Below are 16,058 nucleotides of genomic sequence, written 5' to 3'. Positions count from 1 at the left end.
TAACTGAGGAAGTGAAGGCCTGCATCGTTAGCACTGGCATCCTGAGTCCCCGGAACGAGTGTAGAAGGGCAGCCTTACTTCCATGTCGTGGGAAGGAAGCACATAGCCCTCTGTTAAATCTGGAGGCTCTCAGCTGACCTATAACTATCATGCGTCACCAACCTAAACTTTTGTTTGAGGCAATGAAGTATGAATTATTACTGTTACAAAGCACAACTTACATATCCAAATGGGTATTTTCCTTTTCAAAGCAGTCCTCTTAGGGGGTCTACATTTTTCTTTTAACTCTGCTGCTGTGGCTCAAAAGTGGCATGGAAGTCCTCTTTCGGAATTGCATCTTCCTCTTTGAATGTAGTTTCAAGTTTTAGAAGTAGCCAGAATCATTTGATGCTAAATCTGATAACTCATGTGGCTCAAAAGAGGACATCGTTGGCTAAATCTTCAGTGGTGGGTTTCTGGACTAGATCTGGTTGGTTCAGGATACAATAAGTGTTTTTTGAGCACCTCCTGTATCTAGGCACTGTGCTAGGTGCTGGCCTCCAAGAGCTTATGTGAACACAGTTCTCGAGCTGCATTTCCTAAATATTTTGATGAAGTGTAGCATCTCTGAAATGAGGGTATAGTACCAAAGGACAGCACATATTTGTATGTGTATGTAGGTATCCATTTGTAAGATTCTTAGTACATTATAGTAATCTTGTATATAACCCGCTAGAATGCACAGGGAAATCAATTCATCTACAAAGCAAACATTTTTGAGTACCAGGTACTGTGGTAAGCAGCAGACATTTAAAAAAATGTAAACCGAAGGAGCCTAAAATCTGGTGGGACACAGACATCTTCATCCACCCATGGAAAACATAAATGATATAATAGAGACACGGATAGAGGACCACAGGGACCAGGAAGGTGCTATCTGTTCCTTTAAAGCCAGGTTGTAGCCATGTGATTCACTGGACTGTTATTTTTCAAAATCCAATTTTAGACTTAGGGCATATCTACCAAATACACTGTTCTACAAACTTCAAAAAATTAGGTAAAAAGGGCCCTGGCTCCATAGTTGCAGAAGGGGCCGAAGTAGCCACCAGTCCTTGGGTACACTGCCTGGAGATGGAAGGTGGTCCAGAGGCAGTGCTGGGCATCGCTGCCTTCAGCTGGCCTCATTTCTTTGGGAGGGGCAACTGGGAGGGTCCATACAATACTCTTTATTTTTACTCAATTTGGATTTTAGAATACGCAGTGGCATTTGAATATCTAGAGTTTAGTATTTTATCGTTTAGGAGAAAACCAGATGGAAGCCAGGGGATACCCTCAAGCTGCCAGGGTGTCTAATCTCTTCACTGAAGCAAAAGGCAGAAGCTTGGACTGTTCAAGTACAGAATTTCAAGTTCCAAAATCCTATGTGCATTTACACTGGGCCATGTGATTGTCCTGTGATGAGCTCTACCAAGCCAGAGCCTGCAAGTTTAAGAAACGCTTCAGTAAGCCCCACCTGCCCCTGGAGCCTTTACCACCAGACAGGCCAAGCTGGAGACTAGACCAATTCTACAGGCTTTCACTCCTTTCCGAGGGACTGACCTGAGTGCACAAGCGCCCCCACCTGGTAACAGGGCTGGAACTCAGCCGGGGCCAACTTGAGCTTGGAAAACATTCTGTGCTATAGGATATAAACAGCTGTTGTCCCCAAGGGATCCCGAACCCGGAGCAAAGAGGAAGACGTGAAGGCCGCCGGGCCTGCACGGGGTTGCTCTGGTTCAAGGCCACACGTTATCCGGCACCCAGGAGACGTGGGGACAAGGAAAGATTTAGTGAGGATAAGGCAAGGCTTGGCCTGACGGGCCAGCACGGACCCCACAGAGGCCAGTGGCCGTGGGTGAAGCTGTTTAGTTTCCTTGGCACTGTAGCCTGAGGCGCACTGCTTTGCCCCACAGAGCATCTGGAAAGAAGATGTAGGACAGTGACCACAACAGGCAGTAAAACGCAGTCAGAGAGAACGGAGACAAGAGCAGCATGATGGCACCTAGAAGAAAAAAGGCAAACGCTCCGTTTTTATGAAGCCCTCCTTCAGCCTCTTCTCTCCCATCCCCATCCTCCCATCTTACGGTTTGTACTCGTGGTGCTGAAGAGACAAAAACCAATGGGACGTGAGCCCTGCCCTTAAGGAGGTAGTGTCTGTTTGTAACTGGACAATTATAATCGGACGCAAGCTCAGGTTCCATTTTGTTGGATTCAGATCAGAAATCCAGTCTTAGCCGAGAATATATTTGAGTTGCCCAGGCCCCTTGTTATATATGATTGTGTCAAGTTTAACACGTGACAATGGCCAACACAATGTTACTCGTATGCAGAAGAACACAGCAGACCCGAGGCAGCTCTCCCTTGAAAGGCCTGTTTCTGCTTACCCGGTTATTCCTGTCTGGAGTCTGGGAACATGGCTGGTAAACAGTTCCCTATACCAGTATAGGACTTTCCCTCGTGGGCAAGAGTGGCTCACTGTGCTTAGATGGTGCTGAGATTGACTTCCTTCTGTGAAAATCTAGAATTTTGGTACTGCTAGGCCGAGGGTGCTGATGTGGCCAGCCCCCATGAAAACCTTGGGCACTGGGTCTCTACAGAGCTTCCAGCTAGATAAGACTTCATGAGTGTTGCCACAATTTCATGCTGGGTGGCCCCAGAGGGGCCCAGATTTTGCCCCTTTCACCTTCCCTTTGCTGCTCTTGCCTTGTGTCCTCTTGCTGTGACAAATCTTAGCCATGAGTCTAACTATAGGCACCCTGTGAGTCCCTAGAGAATCAATGAACCTGGGGGTGGTCTTGGGGGAACCCCAACACATTTGATTCTCAGCTTCACCACTGAAAGGCAAAAGGGCGCCAACACTTGTGGGATATCTTCTTTGCATTAGACATTCTGCTAGGTATGTCACAAAGATTGTTCCATTTACATTTCACAATAATGGTGTGATTCAGAATCAGGTCTGTTTTTCAGATGAGGAGACAGAGGGGATGTAACCTGCACGAGGTCTTGATTCAAACCCATGTCTACTTTTGTAAAAAAAGTAGACACTTAGCCTCAGAGAGCTCAAAAAGAAGGTGGGAGAGTATGGGGCAACAGCATGTCCATGGGGATAACCACCACGCATTCCTCAAGAGAAATCAGAACACTTGATCTGGCAGAAGACCAATTCTAAGGACAAGAGGCAGTTACAGAGATGGATCAGAACTTTGGGATACTTAATATTTAAGAATAGTCATTGATCTGTTAAGACAATGAGACAATATTTTAGTTGTCCTGGAAAATATGTGACATAAGGTCTCAGTAGCCACAGGCCAGCTTCTCAGAAGTTCTGTGGAGGAGAAGGAACCTCAGTCTAAAAAGGGGATTGGAGCGCCCCGCTGGCTCAGTGGGTGGAGCATGCAACTCTTGATCTCGGGGTTGTGAGTTCGAGCCCCACAGTGGATGTAGAGATGACTTAAAAATAAAATCTTAAAAAAAAATAAAATGAGGGCATCTGGGTGGCTCAGTCCGTTAAGCGTGCAACAGTTGATTTTGGCTCAGGTCATGATCTCAGGGTGGTGAGATCAAGCCCTGCATTGGGTTCCACACTGGGCGTGGAGCCTGGTTAAGACTCTCTCTCCCTCTCCCTCTGGTCCTCTCCCGCGTGCTCTCTCTCTCCAAAAAAATTTCATAAATAAATAAGTAAAAAGGTGACTATCTGCACTCCAGGTAAGAGGAATATTAACAGTGGCCATTTTAAAATCTATCCAGTAGGGCTCTGGTATTAAATCGTGTCAAAATCCGTGAGGTGCAATTTCCTCCTTTACTCACAGAGCCAAGACAATCCAAGGAAGGCTGAGGCCAAGCGCATGGTGTATTTTGAGGAGAGGGGATCAGTGGTATCTACAGGAGCAAAGAATATCGTGGGAAACACTGTTGCTATGAGATAGGAGTGCAGGTGGAGGGAAGAAGGAGTCTAGAAGTTTCCATTTACAGGACACATCTATGCCAGAGGATTGGTATACATTATCTCATTTAATCTCAAGAATCCTGAGTTAGGGATTAATGGCTTCATTTTATAGATGAAGAAAACTGAGCTCAAAACAATGAGGTAATTAGCCCAAGTTCATGCAATTAATACGGGCTGGCGGGTCTGTTTTCCTCCTTTGGTCATTCTCCCGCCACTGAGTCAAAGTAGCCACTTAAAACCGCTACTCAGAAATCCCTTCAAAGGCTTCCCATTTGCTGCTAGGATCGGTTCCCCAAAGCTGCCCATCTCGCAGCCTCGGCTTCTGTCCCTAGCGTCTCTCAGCAAGTTCCAGCCACACGGCTGCACGAATTATTCCAGCACCTTCTAGCCTAGAGCCTTCACGAAATACCATTTTCTCTTCTGAACTACCCCTCTCACCCACCTAGCCAGTCATCTTGCAGGTTGTTTTTTTTTTTTTTTTCCAGTTCCATTGAGATATCATGGACATATGACATTGTATTAGTCCAAGGTGTACAACATAAGGATTCGATATTTGTGTGTGACACCATCAGCACAGAAAGTCTAGTAAGCATCTGCCGCCACACAGAGTTACACGTTTTCTTTTCTTGTGATGAGAACTTTTAAGCTCTCCTCTCCTAGCTACTTTCAAATATACGATATGGTATTGTTAACTGTGGTCACCACGCTGTCCCTTATGTCCCTAGGACTTACTTATAACTGGAAGTTTATACCTTTTGACCACCTTCACCCAGGTGCCATTTAAATGTCACCTTCTGAAGCAGCCTTTCCTCCCTTTCAGGCCATTTCCGTCTAACTAGGTCCCCCTCCAACACCCTCTCAGAGCACCCTGTGCTTCCACAACGCATCACAACAATGCATTTCTAGTTATGTCTGTCATCATTTGGTTGGTGTCTGTCTCCCCTATCAGACTGTAAAGCCCGAGGTGGGAAGTGTTTGTCTGGTTTACCGATTTGGTTCCCAGCACCTGGCATATGGCAGGTGTCCCCGATTGAACTTGACAACATTCAACAAACACTCACTGAGCAGCTACCCCGTGGTTGGCACAATCCTGGGTCCAGAGATTATTGTGTGCCTAAAAGAGAGTTCTCTAGCCGGGCGCAGGTTTAGTGTGTGGAGACAATGAACAAGGAAAGGCATGCCAGATGACAATAAACCCCATGCGGAAAGATAAAGCAGGGTAAGGCAGCTCGGGAAAGCTGGGGCGAGTTACAGGGTGGCAGTGAGCAGCAGGGATAATAAAGAATCACTGGTGACATTTGCGAGCAGCCATTTTCACTCACCTCCCATATAAACCAATTTTTTCCAGTTCTCAGACTCCAGGATTTCATCGTGTGGGTAGTAGCTCTGGTCCATCATGAATAGAACCATAAGTGAGGCCATGCAAGAGAGAATGAACGTGTTGCCTTTGGTCAGAAGGGAGGTGGAGGCTAAGACACAGGAAGCATAGCGGCAGGGTAGACCCCTGTACGTGAGCTGAGCATCTGCTGGAGAAAGAAGAGCTGGGCATTAGCTGCTTCCCACCGCCCTAATGCAATCTAAACGGAAGCAAGCCCCTCTCGTTGGGTCTTCTCTGCCCCACGTTCCAAATCCCCTTCCTTGCAGGGCAGTGGCAGGCTGTAAAGCATTTAGTCATTCACAGAGAGGACTCGGCACCGGATCCCCATGGGGAAGCAGGCTGCCAGGACCAGGCAGGGGCCCCGGCCCGGAGGACAGCTCTGTAGAAGGGTCTCCTGAGGTCGTCTGGTCTGCATCTGCCCTCCCTTGCACTGGGAACTTGGGCAAGGCAACTGCCCTTGACAGAGCTCCGTTTCTCCGTCTGTTGTGGAAAACTGGAGGATGACCTCTGGTTCTAGATTCTGTGAGTCTCTGTGCACCCTCTAAAGGTCACACAATAAGAAAAAGGCACAGCTGCTTGGAGAACCCCGGGCCCCTGCCCCCAACCAGGGCTCTGCCAGTGCAGCCTGCAGCCTTCAGTGGGCCTGGGGCGCAGGAGAAGGAAGAGGGACTCCACAAAGGAGGGGGAGAGTCAGCCACTGTCCCCCTGGCTTCTGGCACCCAACAGCTCCCCCTCCCTGGCTCCCGACGCTCAGCTACGGAGCTGGGGTTCACTCACCAGTTGAATAGAAACACAGGCGGAAAGTAGCAGCTAACACATAGATGACAGCCAGGAACCCATTCAGAGGCCCGTCCACGCCGAGGAGCAGGGCTGAGGCCAGGCCGAAGGTGGTGAAGATCGCAAAGTCATTCAGCTCCACTCCTGCTCCAGAAGGCCAAGGTTAGAACTTACACTCATTTGTCTTGCGCCTTAGTCCACTCTGGTGGGGGAGCTGCAGTGGTGCCAAGCAGGGTCTGAGGTCCCAGAGAGCCACAGCTGCTCCCCGGGGGGATCAAAGACAGGGGCTCCTCCTGGCTCTGCCTCACGCTGGCCCTGCGGCCTTAGACAAGTCTTCCCCTCTTGGGTCTTAGTTTCCCACCCTTTAGCATCCAGGACTGGGACTACGACTGGATGCAAATTGACAAGTTAGGGAACTCTTTTTTCAAGCACAATCTTACACGAAAATAGTTCCTTGTATTTTGGACCAGCTGCTCGGCCACCACCACCTCAGCCACCACCCCAATCCCAATCCCTGGATCGGCCCCAACGGGGAGGCCAGGGCAAGGATGGCTGAAGCTAACGAGTGAGCCAGCGGAGGGCTAGCTCTAGACTGTGGGGCTCCCGGACGGCTCTAGGGCTGCTTCTGCCATCCCCGGAGGGTTGTGAACAGGAGTGGTGACCAATGGAGGACTGTTGGATGTTGGCGGGGCGGATTTGAGATGGGGGCTCCTGGGGTCAGGGATCAGGGGTCTGAGGCCTGGACTCACCTGACTTGGAGCAGAGGCTGAGGTGTCTGGTTATCGCCCCAACTGCCATGTCTAACAGGAAGCTGATCAGAAGCATCCAGGAGGCACTGTGGCATCTCCTAAAGTGTATGGCAGCAGGCCCAAATAGGACGGCTCTTTCATGGTCTCCACTGGCCAACCACTCCACATACACCAACACACTTCCTACATTTGCACACCTGCACACACCCCTGCCCTGCGTGTTCCCCACACTCATGTTCTTTCTGAAATACACTGTTTTATACACCACACACACACACACACACACACCCCTGCCATACTCTCAACCCACAGTCTTAAAGGGGTGCCTGAAGTGCCATAGATAATCAGTAAGGTCCCTTCCAGCTCTAAGTCCCAGGCATATCTGAGAGCACAGGAGTCCTGTGTTTTAGCCCAGCCTTTGCAACCATCTCACTGTGGATTCTCAGAGAAATCTCTCCCTGCATCTCTAGGCCCCCCTTCCTCCATCTGTAAAATGAGGGGTTTGTGCCAAATGACTTAATAGATATAGGCCTATCTAGATGATCTATTTCTCCTAGTGCAAGTTTTGGTAACTTATGACTTACGGAATTGGTCCATTTCATTTAGGCTATCAAATTTATAAAGTTGTTCATAATATTCCTTTCTTATACTTTTAATGTCCATGGGATCAGTAGTGATGGCTCCTCTTTCATTTCTGATATTGGTATTTTGTGTCTTTGCTTCTTTTCTTTACTTTTCTTGGTTAGCCCGACTAGAGGCTTGTCAATTTAATTGATCTTTCCAAAGAATCAGCTTTTGGTTTCATTGATTTTCTCTACTGATTTTTTTATTTTCAGTTTCATTGACAGCTGCTCTCATTTTTATTATTTCTTCTCTTCTGCTTACTTTGGATTTAATTTGCATTTCCCCTCCTGGTTTGCTAAGGTAGAAACCTTACATTATTGATTTTATATCTCCCTTTTTTTCAGTTTTTCTAAGACTTTTTTTTTTTGGAGAGATTTTAGGTTTACAACAAAATTGAAAGGAAGCTACAGAAATTTCCCATATACCCCCTGCCCCCACATATGCATACCCTCCCACATTGGCAACATCACTCATGAGAACAGTACATTTAGATTCTTCGTACATACAAAGGATGAAACTCCACTGACACATCATAGTCACCCAAAGTCCGTAGATTACCTTAGGGTTCATTCTTGGTGTTATACATTCTGTAGTTTTGGACAAATGAGTGATGACATGTATCCATCATTATAGTATCATGCAGAGCATTTCCACTGTCCTAAAAATCCTCTATGCTCTACCTATTCATTTCCCCCCACCCGCTCCTGTCAACCACTGGTCTTTTTATTGTCTTCAGAGTTTTGCCTTTCCAGCGTATCATATCATATTACTGTAATCATACAGTATGTAGCATTTTCAGATTGGCTTCTTTCACTTAGTAATATGAGCTAAAGATTCCTCCACATCTTCTCATGGCTTGATAGCTCTTTTTTTTTTTTTTTTTTTTTTTTAGCACTAAGTAACACTGTTTGGAAATACCACAGTTTATTCATCTGTTCACTTACTAGAGGGTATCTTGGTTGCTTGCAAGTTTTGGCAATTACAAATAAAACATCATAAACATCCAATTGCAGGTTTTTGTGTGGACGTAGCTTTTCACTCATTTGGATAAATAGCAAACAGTGTGATTGCTGGATCATAGGGTAAGAGTATGTTTAGTTTTGTAATAAACTGCCAAATTGTCTTCCAAAGTGGCTGCACCATGTTGTATCCCCACTGTTGCTCCATACCCTCGCCGGCATTTGGTGTTATCAGTGTTCTGGACAACTGGTTTGGCTGATGGGTGTGTGGTGGTATCTCATTGTTACTTTAATTTGCATCTCCCTGATAACATATGGTGTGGAGCATCTTTTCACATGCTTATTTGCCATCTGTAGATCTTCTTTGGTGAGGTGTCTGTTAAGGTCCTTGGCCCATTTTTTAATTGTTTGTTTTCTTCCTGATGAGTTTTTAAGCTTTGTCTATTTTGTCTATTGTCTTTTTTGTCTATTAGTCCTTTATCAGATGTACCTTTTGCAAATACTTTCTCCCAACTTACAGCTTGTCTTCTAATTCTCCAGACGTTGTCTTTCACAGAGCAGTTTTCTTTTCCAGTATATGCATTCAATGCTATACATTTCCCTCTAACTACTACTGCTTTTACAGCGTCTCACAAATTTTGATAAGTTGTACTTTCATTTTCTTTTGGTTCAAAATACTTTTCTTCTATAACTCATGTATTATTTAGAATTGTGTTGTTTAACCTCCACATATTTGGGGATTTTCTAGTTATCTTTCTGTTACTGATTTCTACTTTAATTCCATGTGGTCTAAGGGCATACTTCGTATGATTCCTATTCTTTTAAATTTAAATTCAGTCTTATAGCCTGAATGTGCGAAGAGAAGAATGTGTATTCTGCTGTTACTGGATAAAATATTCTATAACCGTCAATTAGATCCGGTTGATTGATGGTGCAGTTCAGTTCAACTATCTCCTTCCTGATTTTCTGCCAACCGGATCTGTCAATTTCTGGTAGAGGGGTGTTGAACTATCTAACTATGATAGTGGATTTGTCAAGTTCTCCTTGCGGTTCTATCCATTTTCATCTCACATATTTTGATGCTCTAAATGATTTCTAAGACCTCTTGCAGACCCTACATTTGAGTATTCTGCGCTGAAGTCCAACACATGCTCCCAGACTGCTCTGAAAGCAGCCACCACAGTCTCAGGCAAGGCTGCCCCAGGATGCCATTCCTGAGTCTACACCCTGACTGCAGTGTTTGGATGGCCAAGCGGAAGCAGAGAGCCTGACCCCAGACTTCAGCTGTCTCTAAACCACCTCAGCACTACCTTCCTTTAGATCCATACCTATGTGTCTACAGGGAACTGGCTTCACCATTGTGCCATAAAAACTACACTCCCAGATAATTAGACTGAACTAAGAAGATATTTTCTGTTGCAGGTGTGATGTACTGTATAAGACTCCACAAATCCAGACTTAGAGCGTCATAAAATTTTCAAACTGGAAGGGAACTCAGACATCATCAGGTAAGATCATCTTAAATTATGGATGAGAAAGTGATCCAGAGAAGTCACATGCTGATGGTCATAGAGAATAAAACCGGAGGAGGATACCTGCATTATAAAGGATTTCTCTTTAAAGAACTGATTTGCCAAGGCATTGAAATATGATTCAATTATAGAAATATAATTTGCTTGCAAAATGTAATTTGCTTTGCTTTTTAGGGGCCCATATGCATGTCTCAGATTTTCCACATAGGGCTAATTGTAAATATTCCCCCACATCATATGTTCTAATTTAAGAATCAAAAATTTTAGGGGCGCCTGGGTGGCTCAGTCATTAAGCGTCTGCCTTCAGCTCAGGTCATGATACCAGGGTCCTGGGAATCAAGCCCCACATTGGGCTCCTTGCTCCGCGGGAAGCCTGCTTCTCCCTCCCCCACTCCCCCTGCTTGTGTTCCCTCTCTTGCTGTGTCTTTCTCTGTCAAATAAATAAAATCTTAAAAAAAAAAAAGAATAAAAAATTTTGAATGGTAGCCTGCTTACCATTAAGTAGGCAGGATTAAGTAAGGGCCACCAGAACAGAATCTCTTCATTTCTCTCATAAAAACCATTCTAGACTGCCATAGCTGGAAGGAACTATAGAGATCACAGTGCAAGCTCCTTGTTTTAACCAACTTTTTTTTAAAGATTTTATTTATTTATTTGAGAGAGAGAGAGAGAATGAGAGATAGAGAGCACGAGAGGGAAGAGGGTCAGAGGGAGAAGCAGACTCCCTGCCGAGCAGGGAGCCTGATGCAGGACTCGATCCCGGGACTCCAGGATCATGACCTGAGCCGAAGGCAGTCGCTTAACCAACTGAGCCACCCAGGCGCCCAAGCTCCTTATTTTAGAGATGGGGAAACCAAGGCTCAGAGATATGACCTAGCCAAAGTCACATGTCAGGTTGGTGGTAGAACTATGGCTAGGATCTTTTTTTTTTTTTTTAATGATTTTATTTATTTATTCATGAGCGACAGAGGTGGGGAGAGAGAGAGAGAGAGAGAGAGAGAAGCAGAGGGAGAAGCAGGCTCCCAAGGAGCAGGGAGCCCGATGCGGGACTCGATCCCAGGACCCTGGGATCATGACCTGAGCCGAAGGCAGACGCTTAACCATCTGAGCCACCCAGGCGCCCAAGCTCCTTATTTTAGAGATGGGGAAACCAAGGCTCAGAGATATGACCTAGCCAAAGTCACATGTCAGGTTGGTGGTAGAACTATGGCTAGGATCTTGGCCCCTTGACTCCCAACCCACTACACTTTCTCCTGCCCCTGGTTGATCCTGTGTCTCAGTGCCTGGCTCACTAGGCTCCCCACTTCCTTCCCTCATGCCATTGACTCCAGCTCTTGGCTAGGAGCTTGCTGGGCCCTAGACCTACTTGCAGAAGCTGCAGAAGATGGAGAAGAGCCCCAGGATCAGGTTGGCCAGGGACAAGGCATTGGTAACGTCCTTCCAGGAAAATTCATTCATCTGGGGACAGCTCCGGTCGTTGGTCAGGAAGAAACTGGTGCAGTGATCTGGGGCTCAGGGGAGAGGGGTAAGGGTTCCCAAGGTCAAAGAGTCCCAAAAGAGGCTCCCAGGGCCCAGGCAGTTCCTGTTTGCCGGACCTCATCCCCGAACCGCACCCTCCCAACACTGTTTCACTGTCTGGAATGAGAGAGACAGGAGGCAGATGGAGGAGACCAGGAGGTAAAGACAAAGGTGCTGAGGATGAGTGTCTTGGGGAAGCACAACAGCAAAGCAAGTGAACCCGCACAACCAGTTGACTGTACCCCTTTTGCCTATAGTGCAGACCTCCCTCCAGCCCATGTGGTGACTCTTCTGGTACCCCCATGGCCCAGGGGACGAGGGGTATGGACCCTTCCCCCATCTGAGAGATGAGCCTTTTGTCATAGGTGAGCCCTTGTTAAAACAATTACAAAGCTACTTTTAATACTTTTTTAGTCCTGTGGGGTGAGCCCCAGAGGAATAAAAAAGAACCCTGGGAAGGGGTAACCCCCCCACCCCCCAGGAATAGCCCAGGGGGTGAGAAGTTCCCTGAGGGGTAGAAAGCACAGAGGAGACCGCCATGGAGTCAACCTCCTTTGTTCCGCAGGCCACGCTCACTCCCTCAGGACAGGGCTGCCGCTGGAGTGCCCCAAGGTCCTGGTTCTGACGGGCCCCAACCAGAACAGCAGGCCCAGCTCCCACAGGGGAAGAGGTGAGACACAAGAAATGAACATGGACAGCACAGAATAGTTCACAAGCACCTTCTACTATGTTCTCTCTCCTGATCCTGACAACCTCAGAAGATGGTGCTATCATGATTTTATGAATGAGAAAACTGAGGTTGAGAGAACTGAGACATTGGCTCAAAGTGACATGCTAGGGGAGTAGAAGGTAATCCTGCTGCCAGGTTCTCAATCTGATGCTTCCTTGGCTGGGGGCACAGCTCTGGGCAGGAGGAGGTTTGTGGGGCAGGAGACCAAGTAGGAGCTCAGTTGCCCAGCCCTGCAGGGCAGCATCAGCCTCCCCCTGTGGCAGCAGCCCTGCCGGGGGCTCCTCACACCTCCCAGCCCCTCCGGGCTATGGGCAATGTCTTCACAGCCTGGCAGGCTCTGCTCTTCCTCTAAGACCAAACACGCACTCCGTACACATAGACTGCTTGTGACATGAAGTCTCTTTTGGAGGAAGAGCCCCAGGGCTCCCTGGAACAGGGAAGCCCCGCTGGTTGCTACGCACGCTACCCACAAACAGTAATCCTGCCCCTGAGTGAAATACACAAGTTCCAAGGTGTTTTCACAGCTGCTTCCTCATTTAATCCTCACTCATTTGAGAGGGGAGGAAGCTGAGCCTCTACCTCCTCTCAGCCCGTGTCTAGCCCCAGGCCCCTCTGGTCTGGGCAAGAGTTAAGACAAATTATGGTCCTTTCCCATAAACCCAGCCACCAAGATATCAGAGGCTGGGAGGGGCTGGGCTTGGAGTTTGGAACTGGGCAGGGTTCATGGGGCTCACTCCCCGCCCCCCAGGCCGGTCTCATTCACCAAGGCCATCGGGACTTGTGAGACCCTCTCAGATGTCAGGGCCCTTCCAAACCTAAGACAAGAAGAATGCTGGCTGAGAAATCAGAGAGGGGAGGGGAGCCAAGGGCTGCCTGCCTACTCCCTCCCCAGGAGCCCCCCCTCCCAGGCTCTTCTGGGCCTCAAGGCTGACCCCAGCAAGACCAAACACCTCTGCACCCAGCCCAGCCCACCCCTGCCTGGAAAGCCACACGCCAGCATCTCGGCCCCTCAGAGGTAGGCAGCACATACCTGGGGCATTTCTACCAATCACCAGACACACCTCATCTGCACTACTTCGGTTATTTTTTAAATTAATGATAAATTATCTACTATATCATCCCTTTCATTCAGGAAGCACTTTCACATCCGTGGTTTCCATTGGCCCCGTGAGGTCGGCCAGGTGAGGGTTACTACCCCTACTCGCAGGGTAAGGCAAAGAAGACTCAGAGAGGGGAAGAGCCTTGCTCAAAATCACACCAGAAGTGGCAGAACAGGACTTACAACGTCACCTTAAATGTTCTTTCCCCTCTACTCTGCACTCTGCTGTCTACCAACCAAGAGGCCTGAGCACTGTATTCTCCCTAAGCTCAGACTAAGCTAGGTGCTGGGGAAAACCTTCATGGAATGTCCAGTCTACCCAGGGAAACAACACTCATGCATGTGGGGACTCTCAGACTCTTCACCTTACAGGTGAGGAAACTGAGTTTCCAAGATAGTCAAACGACTTGTCCCAGTGAATGATGGAGCCAGGATTTGAATCGGGCCACCTCTTTCCCAATTAAATGACATTGTCAGCATACAGCATGGGTCCCGGGTGTGAAAGAATGTGGACCTCAGAGTAAGGGCTCTAGAAATTCAGAGAAAAAAGGAGCAATCCATTCATTCAGCAAACATTTGGTCATGAGCAAGATTCACTGCCTGGTGCTTGGGACACCGAGAAGATTAAGACCTGGTCTCATGTCTCAAGGAGTTTAGTAGAGCAGAGGTATTCAACTGCACAGAAAAGGGGAGGTGGCCAGGCTGCCAGGGGAACATAGAAGAGGGGTCCAGCCTGACAGGGGGCTTAGAGAAGGCTTCTCTGGTGAGGGGGTCCGAGGCGAGGCGTTGCTGGGCAGTGGCCTGCAGGACTAGGTCATGTCACTACCCCACTTTGTGCAAGCTGTCCATGGCTTCCCAGGCGCCCAGGATGGAGTCCATCTCCTTCCTTTGGTGTACCAGCCCTTATGATGGAAGCTGGCTCTCCCTCTGCTCTCAGGGAAGCCTGACCCCCCCCCCCCAGCCAGGCGCCCCTCTACACTGCCGCATCTCCGTGTGCTCACCGTGTGACACCGGGCACGCTGCCCTGGCACGACCTATCCTGTCTTCCTCCTCTAGTACAGGGGAAGCAGCTTGAGCGCAGGCTGTGGTCCCCTGTGCCCAGCACGAGGCCTGACAATAGAAGTCCTTCGATGATTGTTAAGTTAGTAGAGGATGTCACTCTGGTGCTTCCCCAAGATCCTCTCACTGCACCAAGTCACATCTCTCCCCTGCCAGAACCTGTTCAGTCTGTCCTCCAAGAAGCCTTCTCAGATGAACTCTCAACAATCCAGACCCTCAGCACACCCAGCATCTACCTGGCGCTTAGGATCTTCCATTTACTCATTTTTAAATGCATGTGTTGATGCCTGCTCCGAGCCGGGACTGCGTTCTGGGGGCAGAGAGAACAAGAGCTAGGCTGTATCCTCAAGAGACAAGGAGTCTCATAGGGGAGGCAGATCCGTGTAGAGAAATGAAGGCAGTGTGGCAAGGGTCATGCTGCACAGGGGCTGTCCCGTCGCTGTGGGTGCACCAGGAAAGACCAGACTAAGTCGGCTGTGGCAGCAGGGGAAGCTGTCACTAATGGGATATTTAGGGAGGGTCTCCAAGGATGAAGGGGGGGGCCCTCCTGGCAAAGCGGAGAAAGGTGCCAAAGCACAATGAGGCGGCGGGGTCCGGGCTGGCGGGGGGGGGGGGGGGGGGACTGAAGTGCAGTGGGCAGGGAGGCCACAGTCGGGGATATGCCCACGTGACCCTGTAGCGTCGCAGTGATGCTTGGTCGGGAGGTGTCTGGGTCAGATATGGTTGGGAGTGGAGGGGAGAAAAGGAGGAAAAGGAAGGCAGCCCTGAGGGCAGCGAGGGCAGAGAAGCCGGCGAGCAGGAAGGGCAGGGCACGGGGAGAGTGGGCAGCACCAGAGGGGAGAGGGGTATGACCGCGAGGCCGTGCGGCTCCTGTGCCTGGAAGCGGAGCGCAAACTAGAGCGGGCATGCGCTCGGTGGGGAGGGGGCTCCCGCCGCCCCTGGGACACCCGGCGCAGCCACTGCGGTTAGAGATGCCCCCACGCCCAGCCTCGCGGGCCACTCCCGCCACAGACAGCCCCGCCCCCTCCCCGCCGGCGTCCGAATCCCGCAGGGCTGCTGCACCAGCCCTGACGCCGCCGGGCGCCCGAAGATGGAAGAGAGCGAGCCAGGCTCGCCTCCAGGACGGCTCCACCCCCCCCCCCGCCCCCCGACCCCCGGCGGGGGCTGGTCGCTGACAGCACTCTGGGGAGGGAAGCACTCTGGGGAGGAGCATGCGCTGCCTCGGATGCCTACCTGGGGACCAGATATTCCTGGGTGGGGTGAGGGCAGCCCTCTTAACCCGCTTCCTGTGCGGTGGAGCAGGCCAGCCGGGGACTGGGGGAGCCGCACGGGTCCCAAGCCTCTCACCCCTGGCTCTTAGCTCACAATCCCCAAGAGGCAGGGGAGGGGCTGGGTGGGTAGCTCTAGTTGGCAGAAAAGGGGGCTTCAATTTACAGAGGAGCCTAGGCCACCCTGGGGGCGGGGAATGGAGGGGTCTGGGAGGAGGGGACTGGTCTCTTCATCGTGGCCAGCAAGGGGGGGTGAAGAGCCCAGAGTGCAGGGCATGTGGGAGGTGGGCTGCAAGGGCTTTGGGGAAGATGGGGCTGTAAAGGGTGGCTGGGGTCCAGACTGTGAAGGGCCCCCGGGGCAGAGCTTTTGCTGTTTGGTTCACTGCTGTATCTTTGCACCT

General features: G+C 49.6%; 1 protein-coding gene across 4 annotated transcripts; it reads right to left on the bottom strand.

Moving 5' to 3' along the window:
* Positions 1-1,546: 1,546 nt before the first annotated feature.
* Positions 1,547-15,736, bottom strand: TMEM269 (transmembrane protein 269). Of its 4 annotated transcripts, none has more exons than XM_027575790.2 (7): positions 15,623-15,736; positions 14,332-14,699; positions 11,350-11,494; positions 6,869-6,966; positions 6,120-6,263; positions 5,287-5,490; positions 1,547-2,020 (listed from the first exon to the last, which is right to left on the bottom strand). In XM_027575790.2, the coding sequence occupies exons 3-7, from the start codon at positions 11,439-11,441 to the stop codon at positions 1,884-1,886; spliced, it is 675 nt and encodes a 224-aa protein (XP_027431591.1). In that variant the 5' UTR covers positions 11,442-11,494; positions 14,332-14,699; positions 15,623-15,736; the 3' UTR covers positions 1,547-1,883. The 4 variants fall into 4 exon arrangements, with proteins under 4 accessions (XP_027431591.1, XP_027431583.1, XP_027431599.1 ...); XM_027575782.2 differs by having other exon boundaries at positions 11,350-11,488; XM_027575798.2 differs by having other exon boundaries at positions 5,287-5,487; positions 11,350-11,488.
* Positions 15,737-16,058: the final 322 nt, after the last annotated feature.

Source organism: Zalophus californianus, chromosome 4 (genome assembly GCF_009762305.2).
Source record: "Zalophus californianus isolate mZalCal1 chromosome 4, mZalCal1.pri.v2, whole genome shotgun sequence".
Classification (NCBI taxonomy): Eukaryota; Metazoa; Chordata; class Mammalia; order Carnivora; family Otariidae; genus Zalophus; species Zalophus californianus.
The sequence above is the reverse complement of the archived record's forward strand: the minus strand, read 5'-3'. Positions and strand labels throughout refer to the sequence as shown.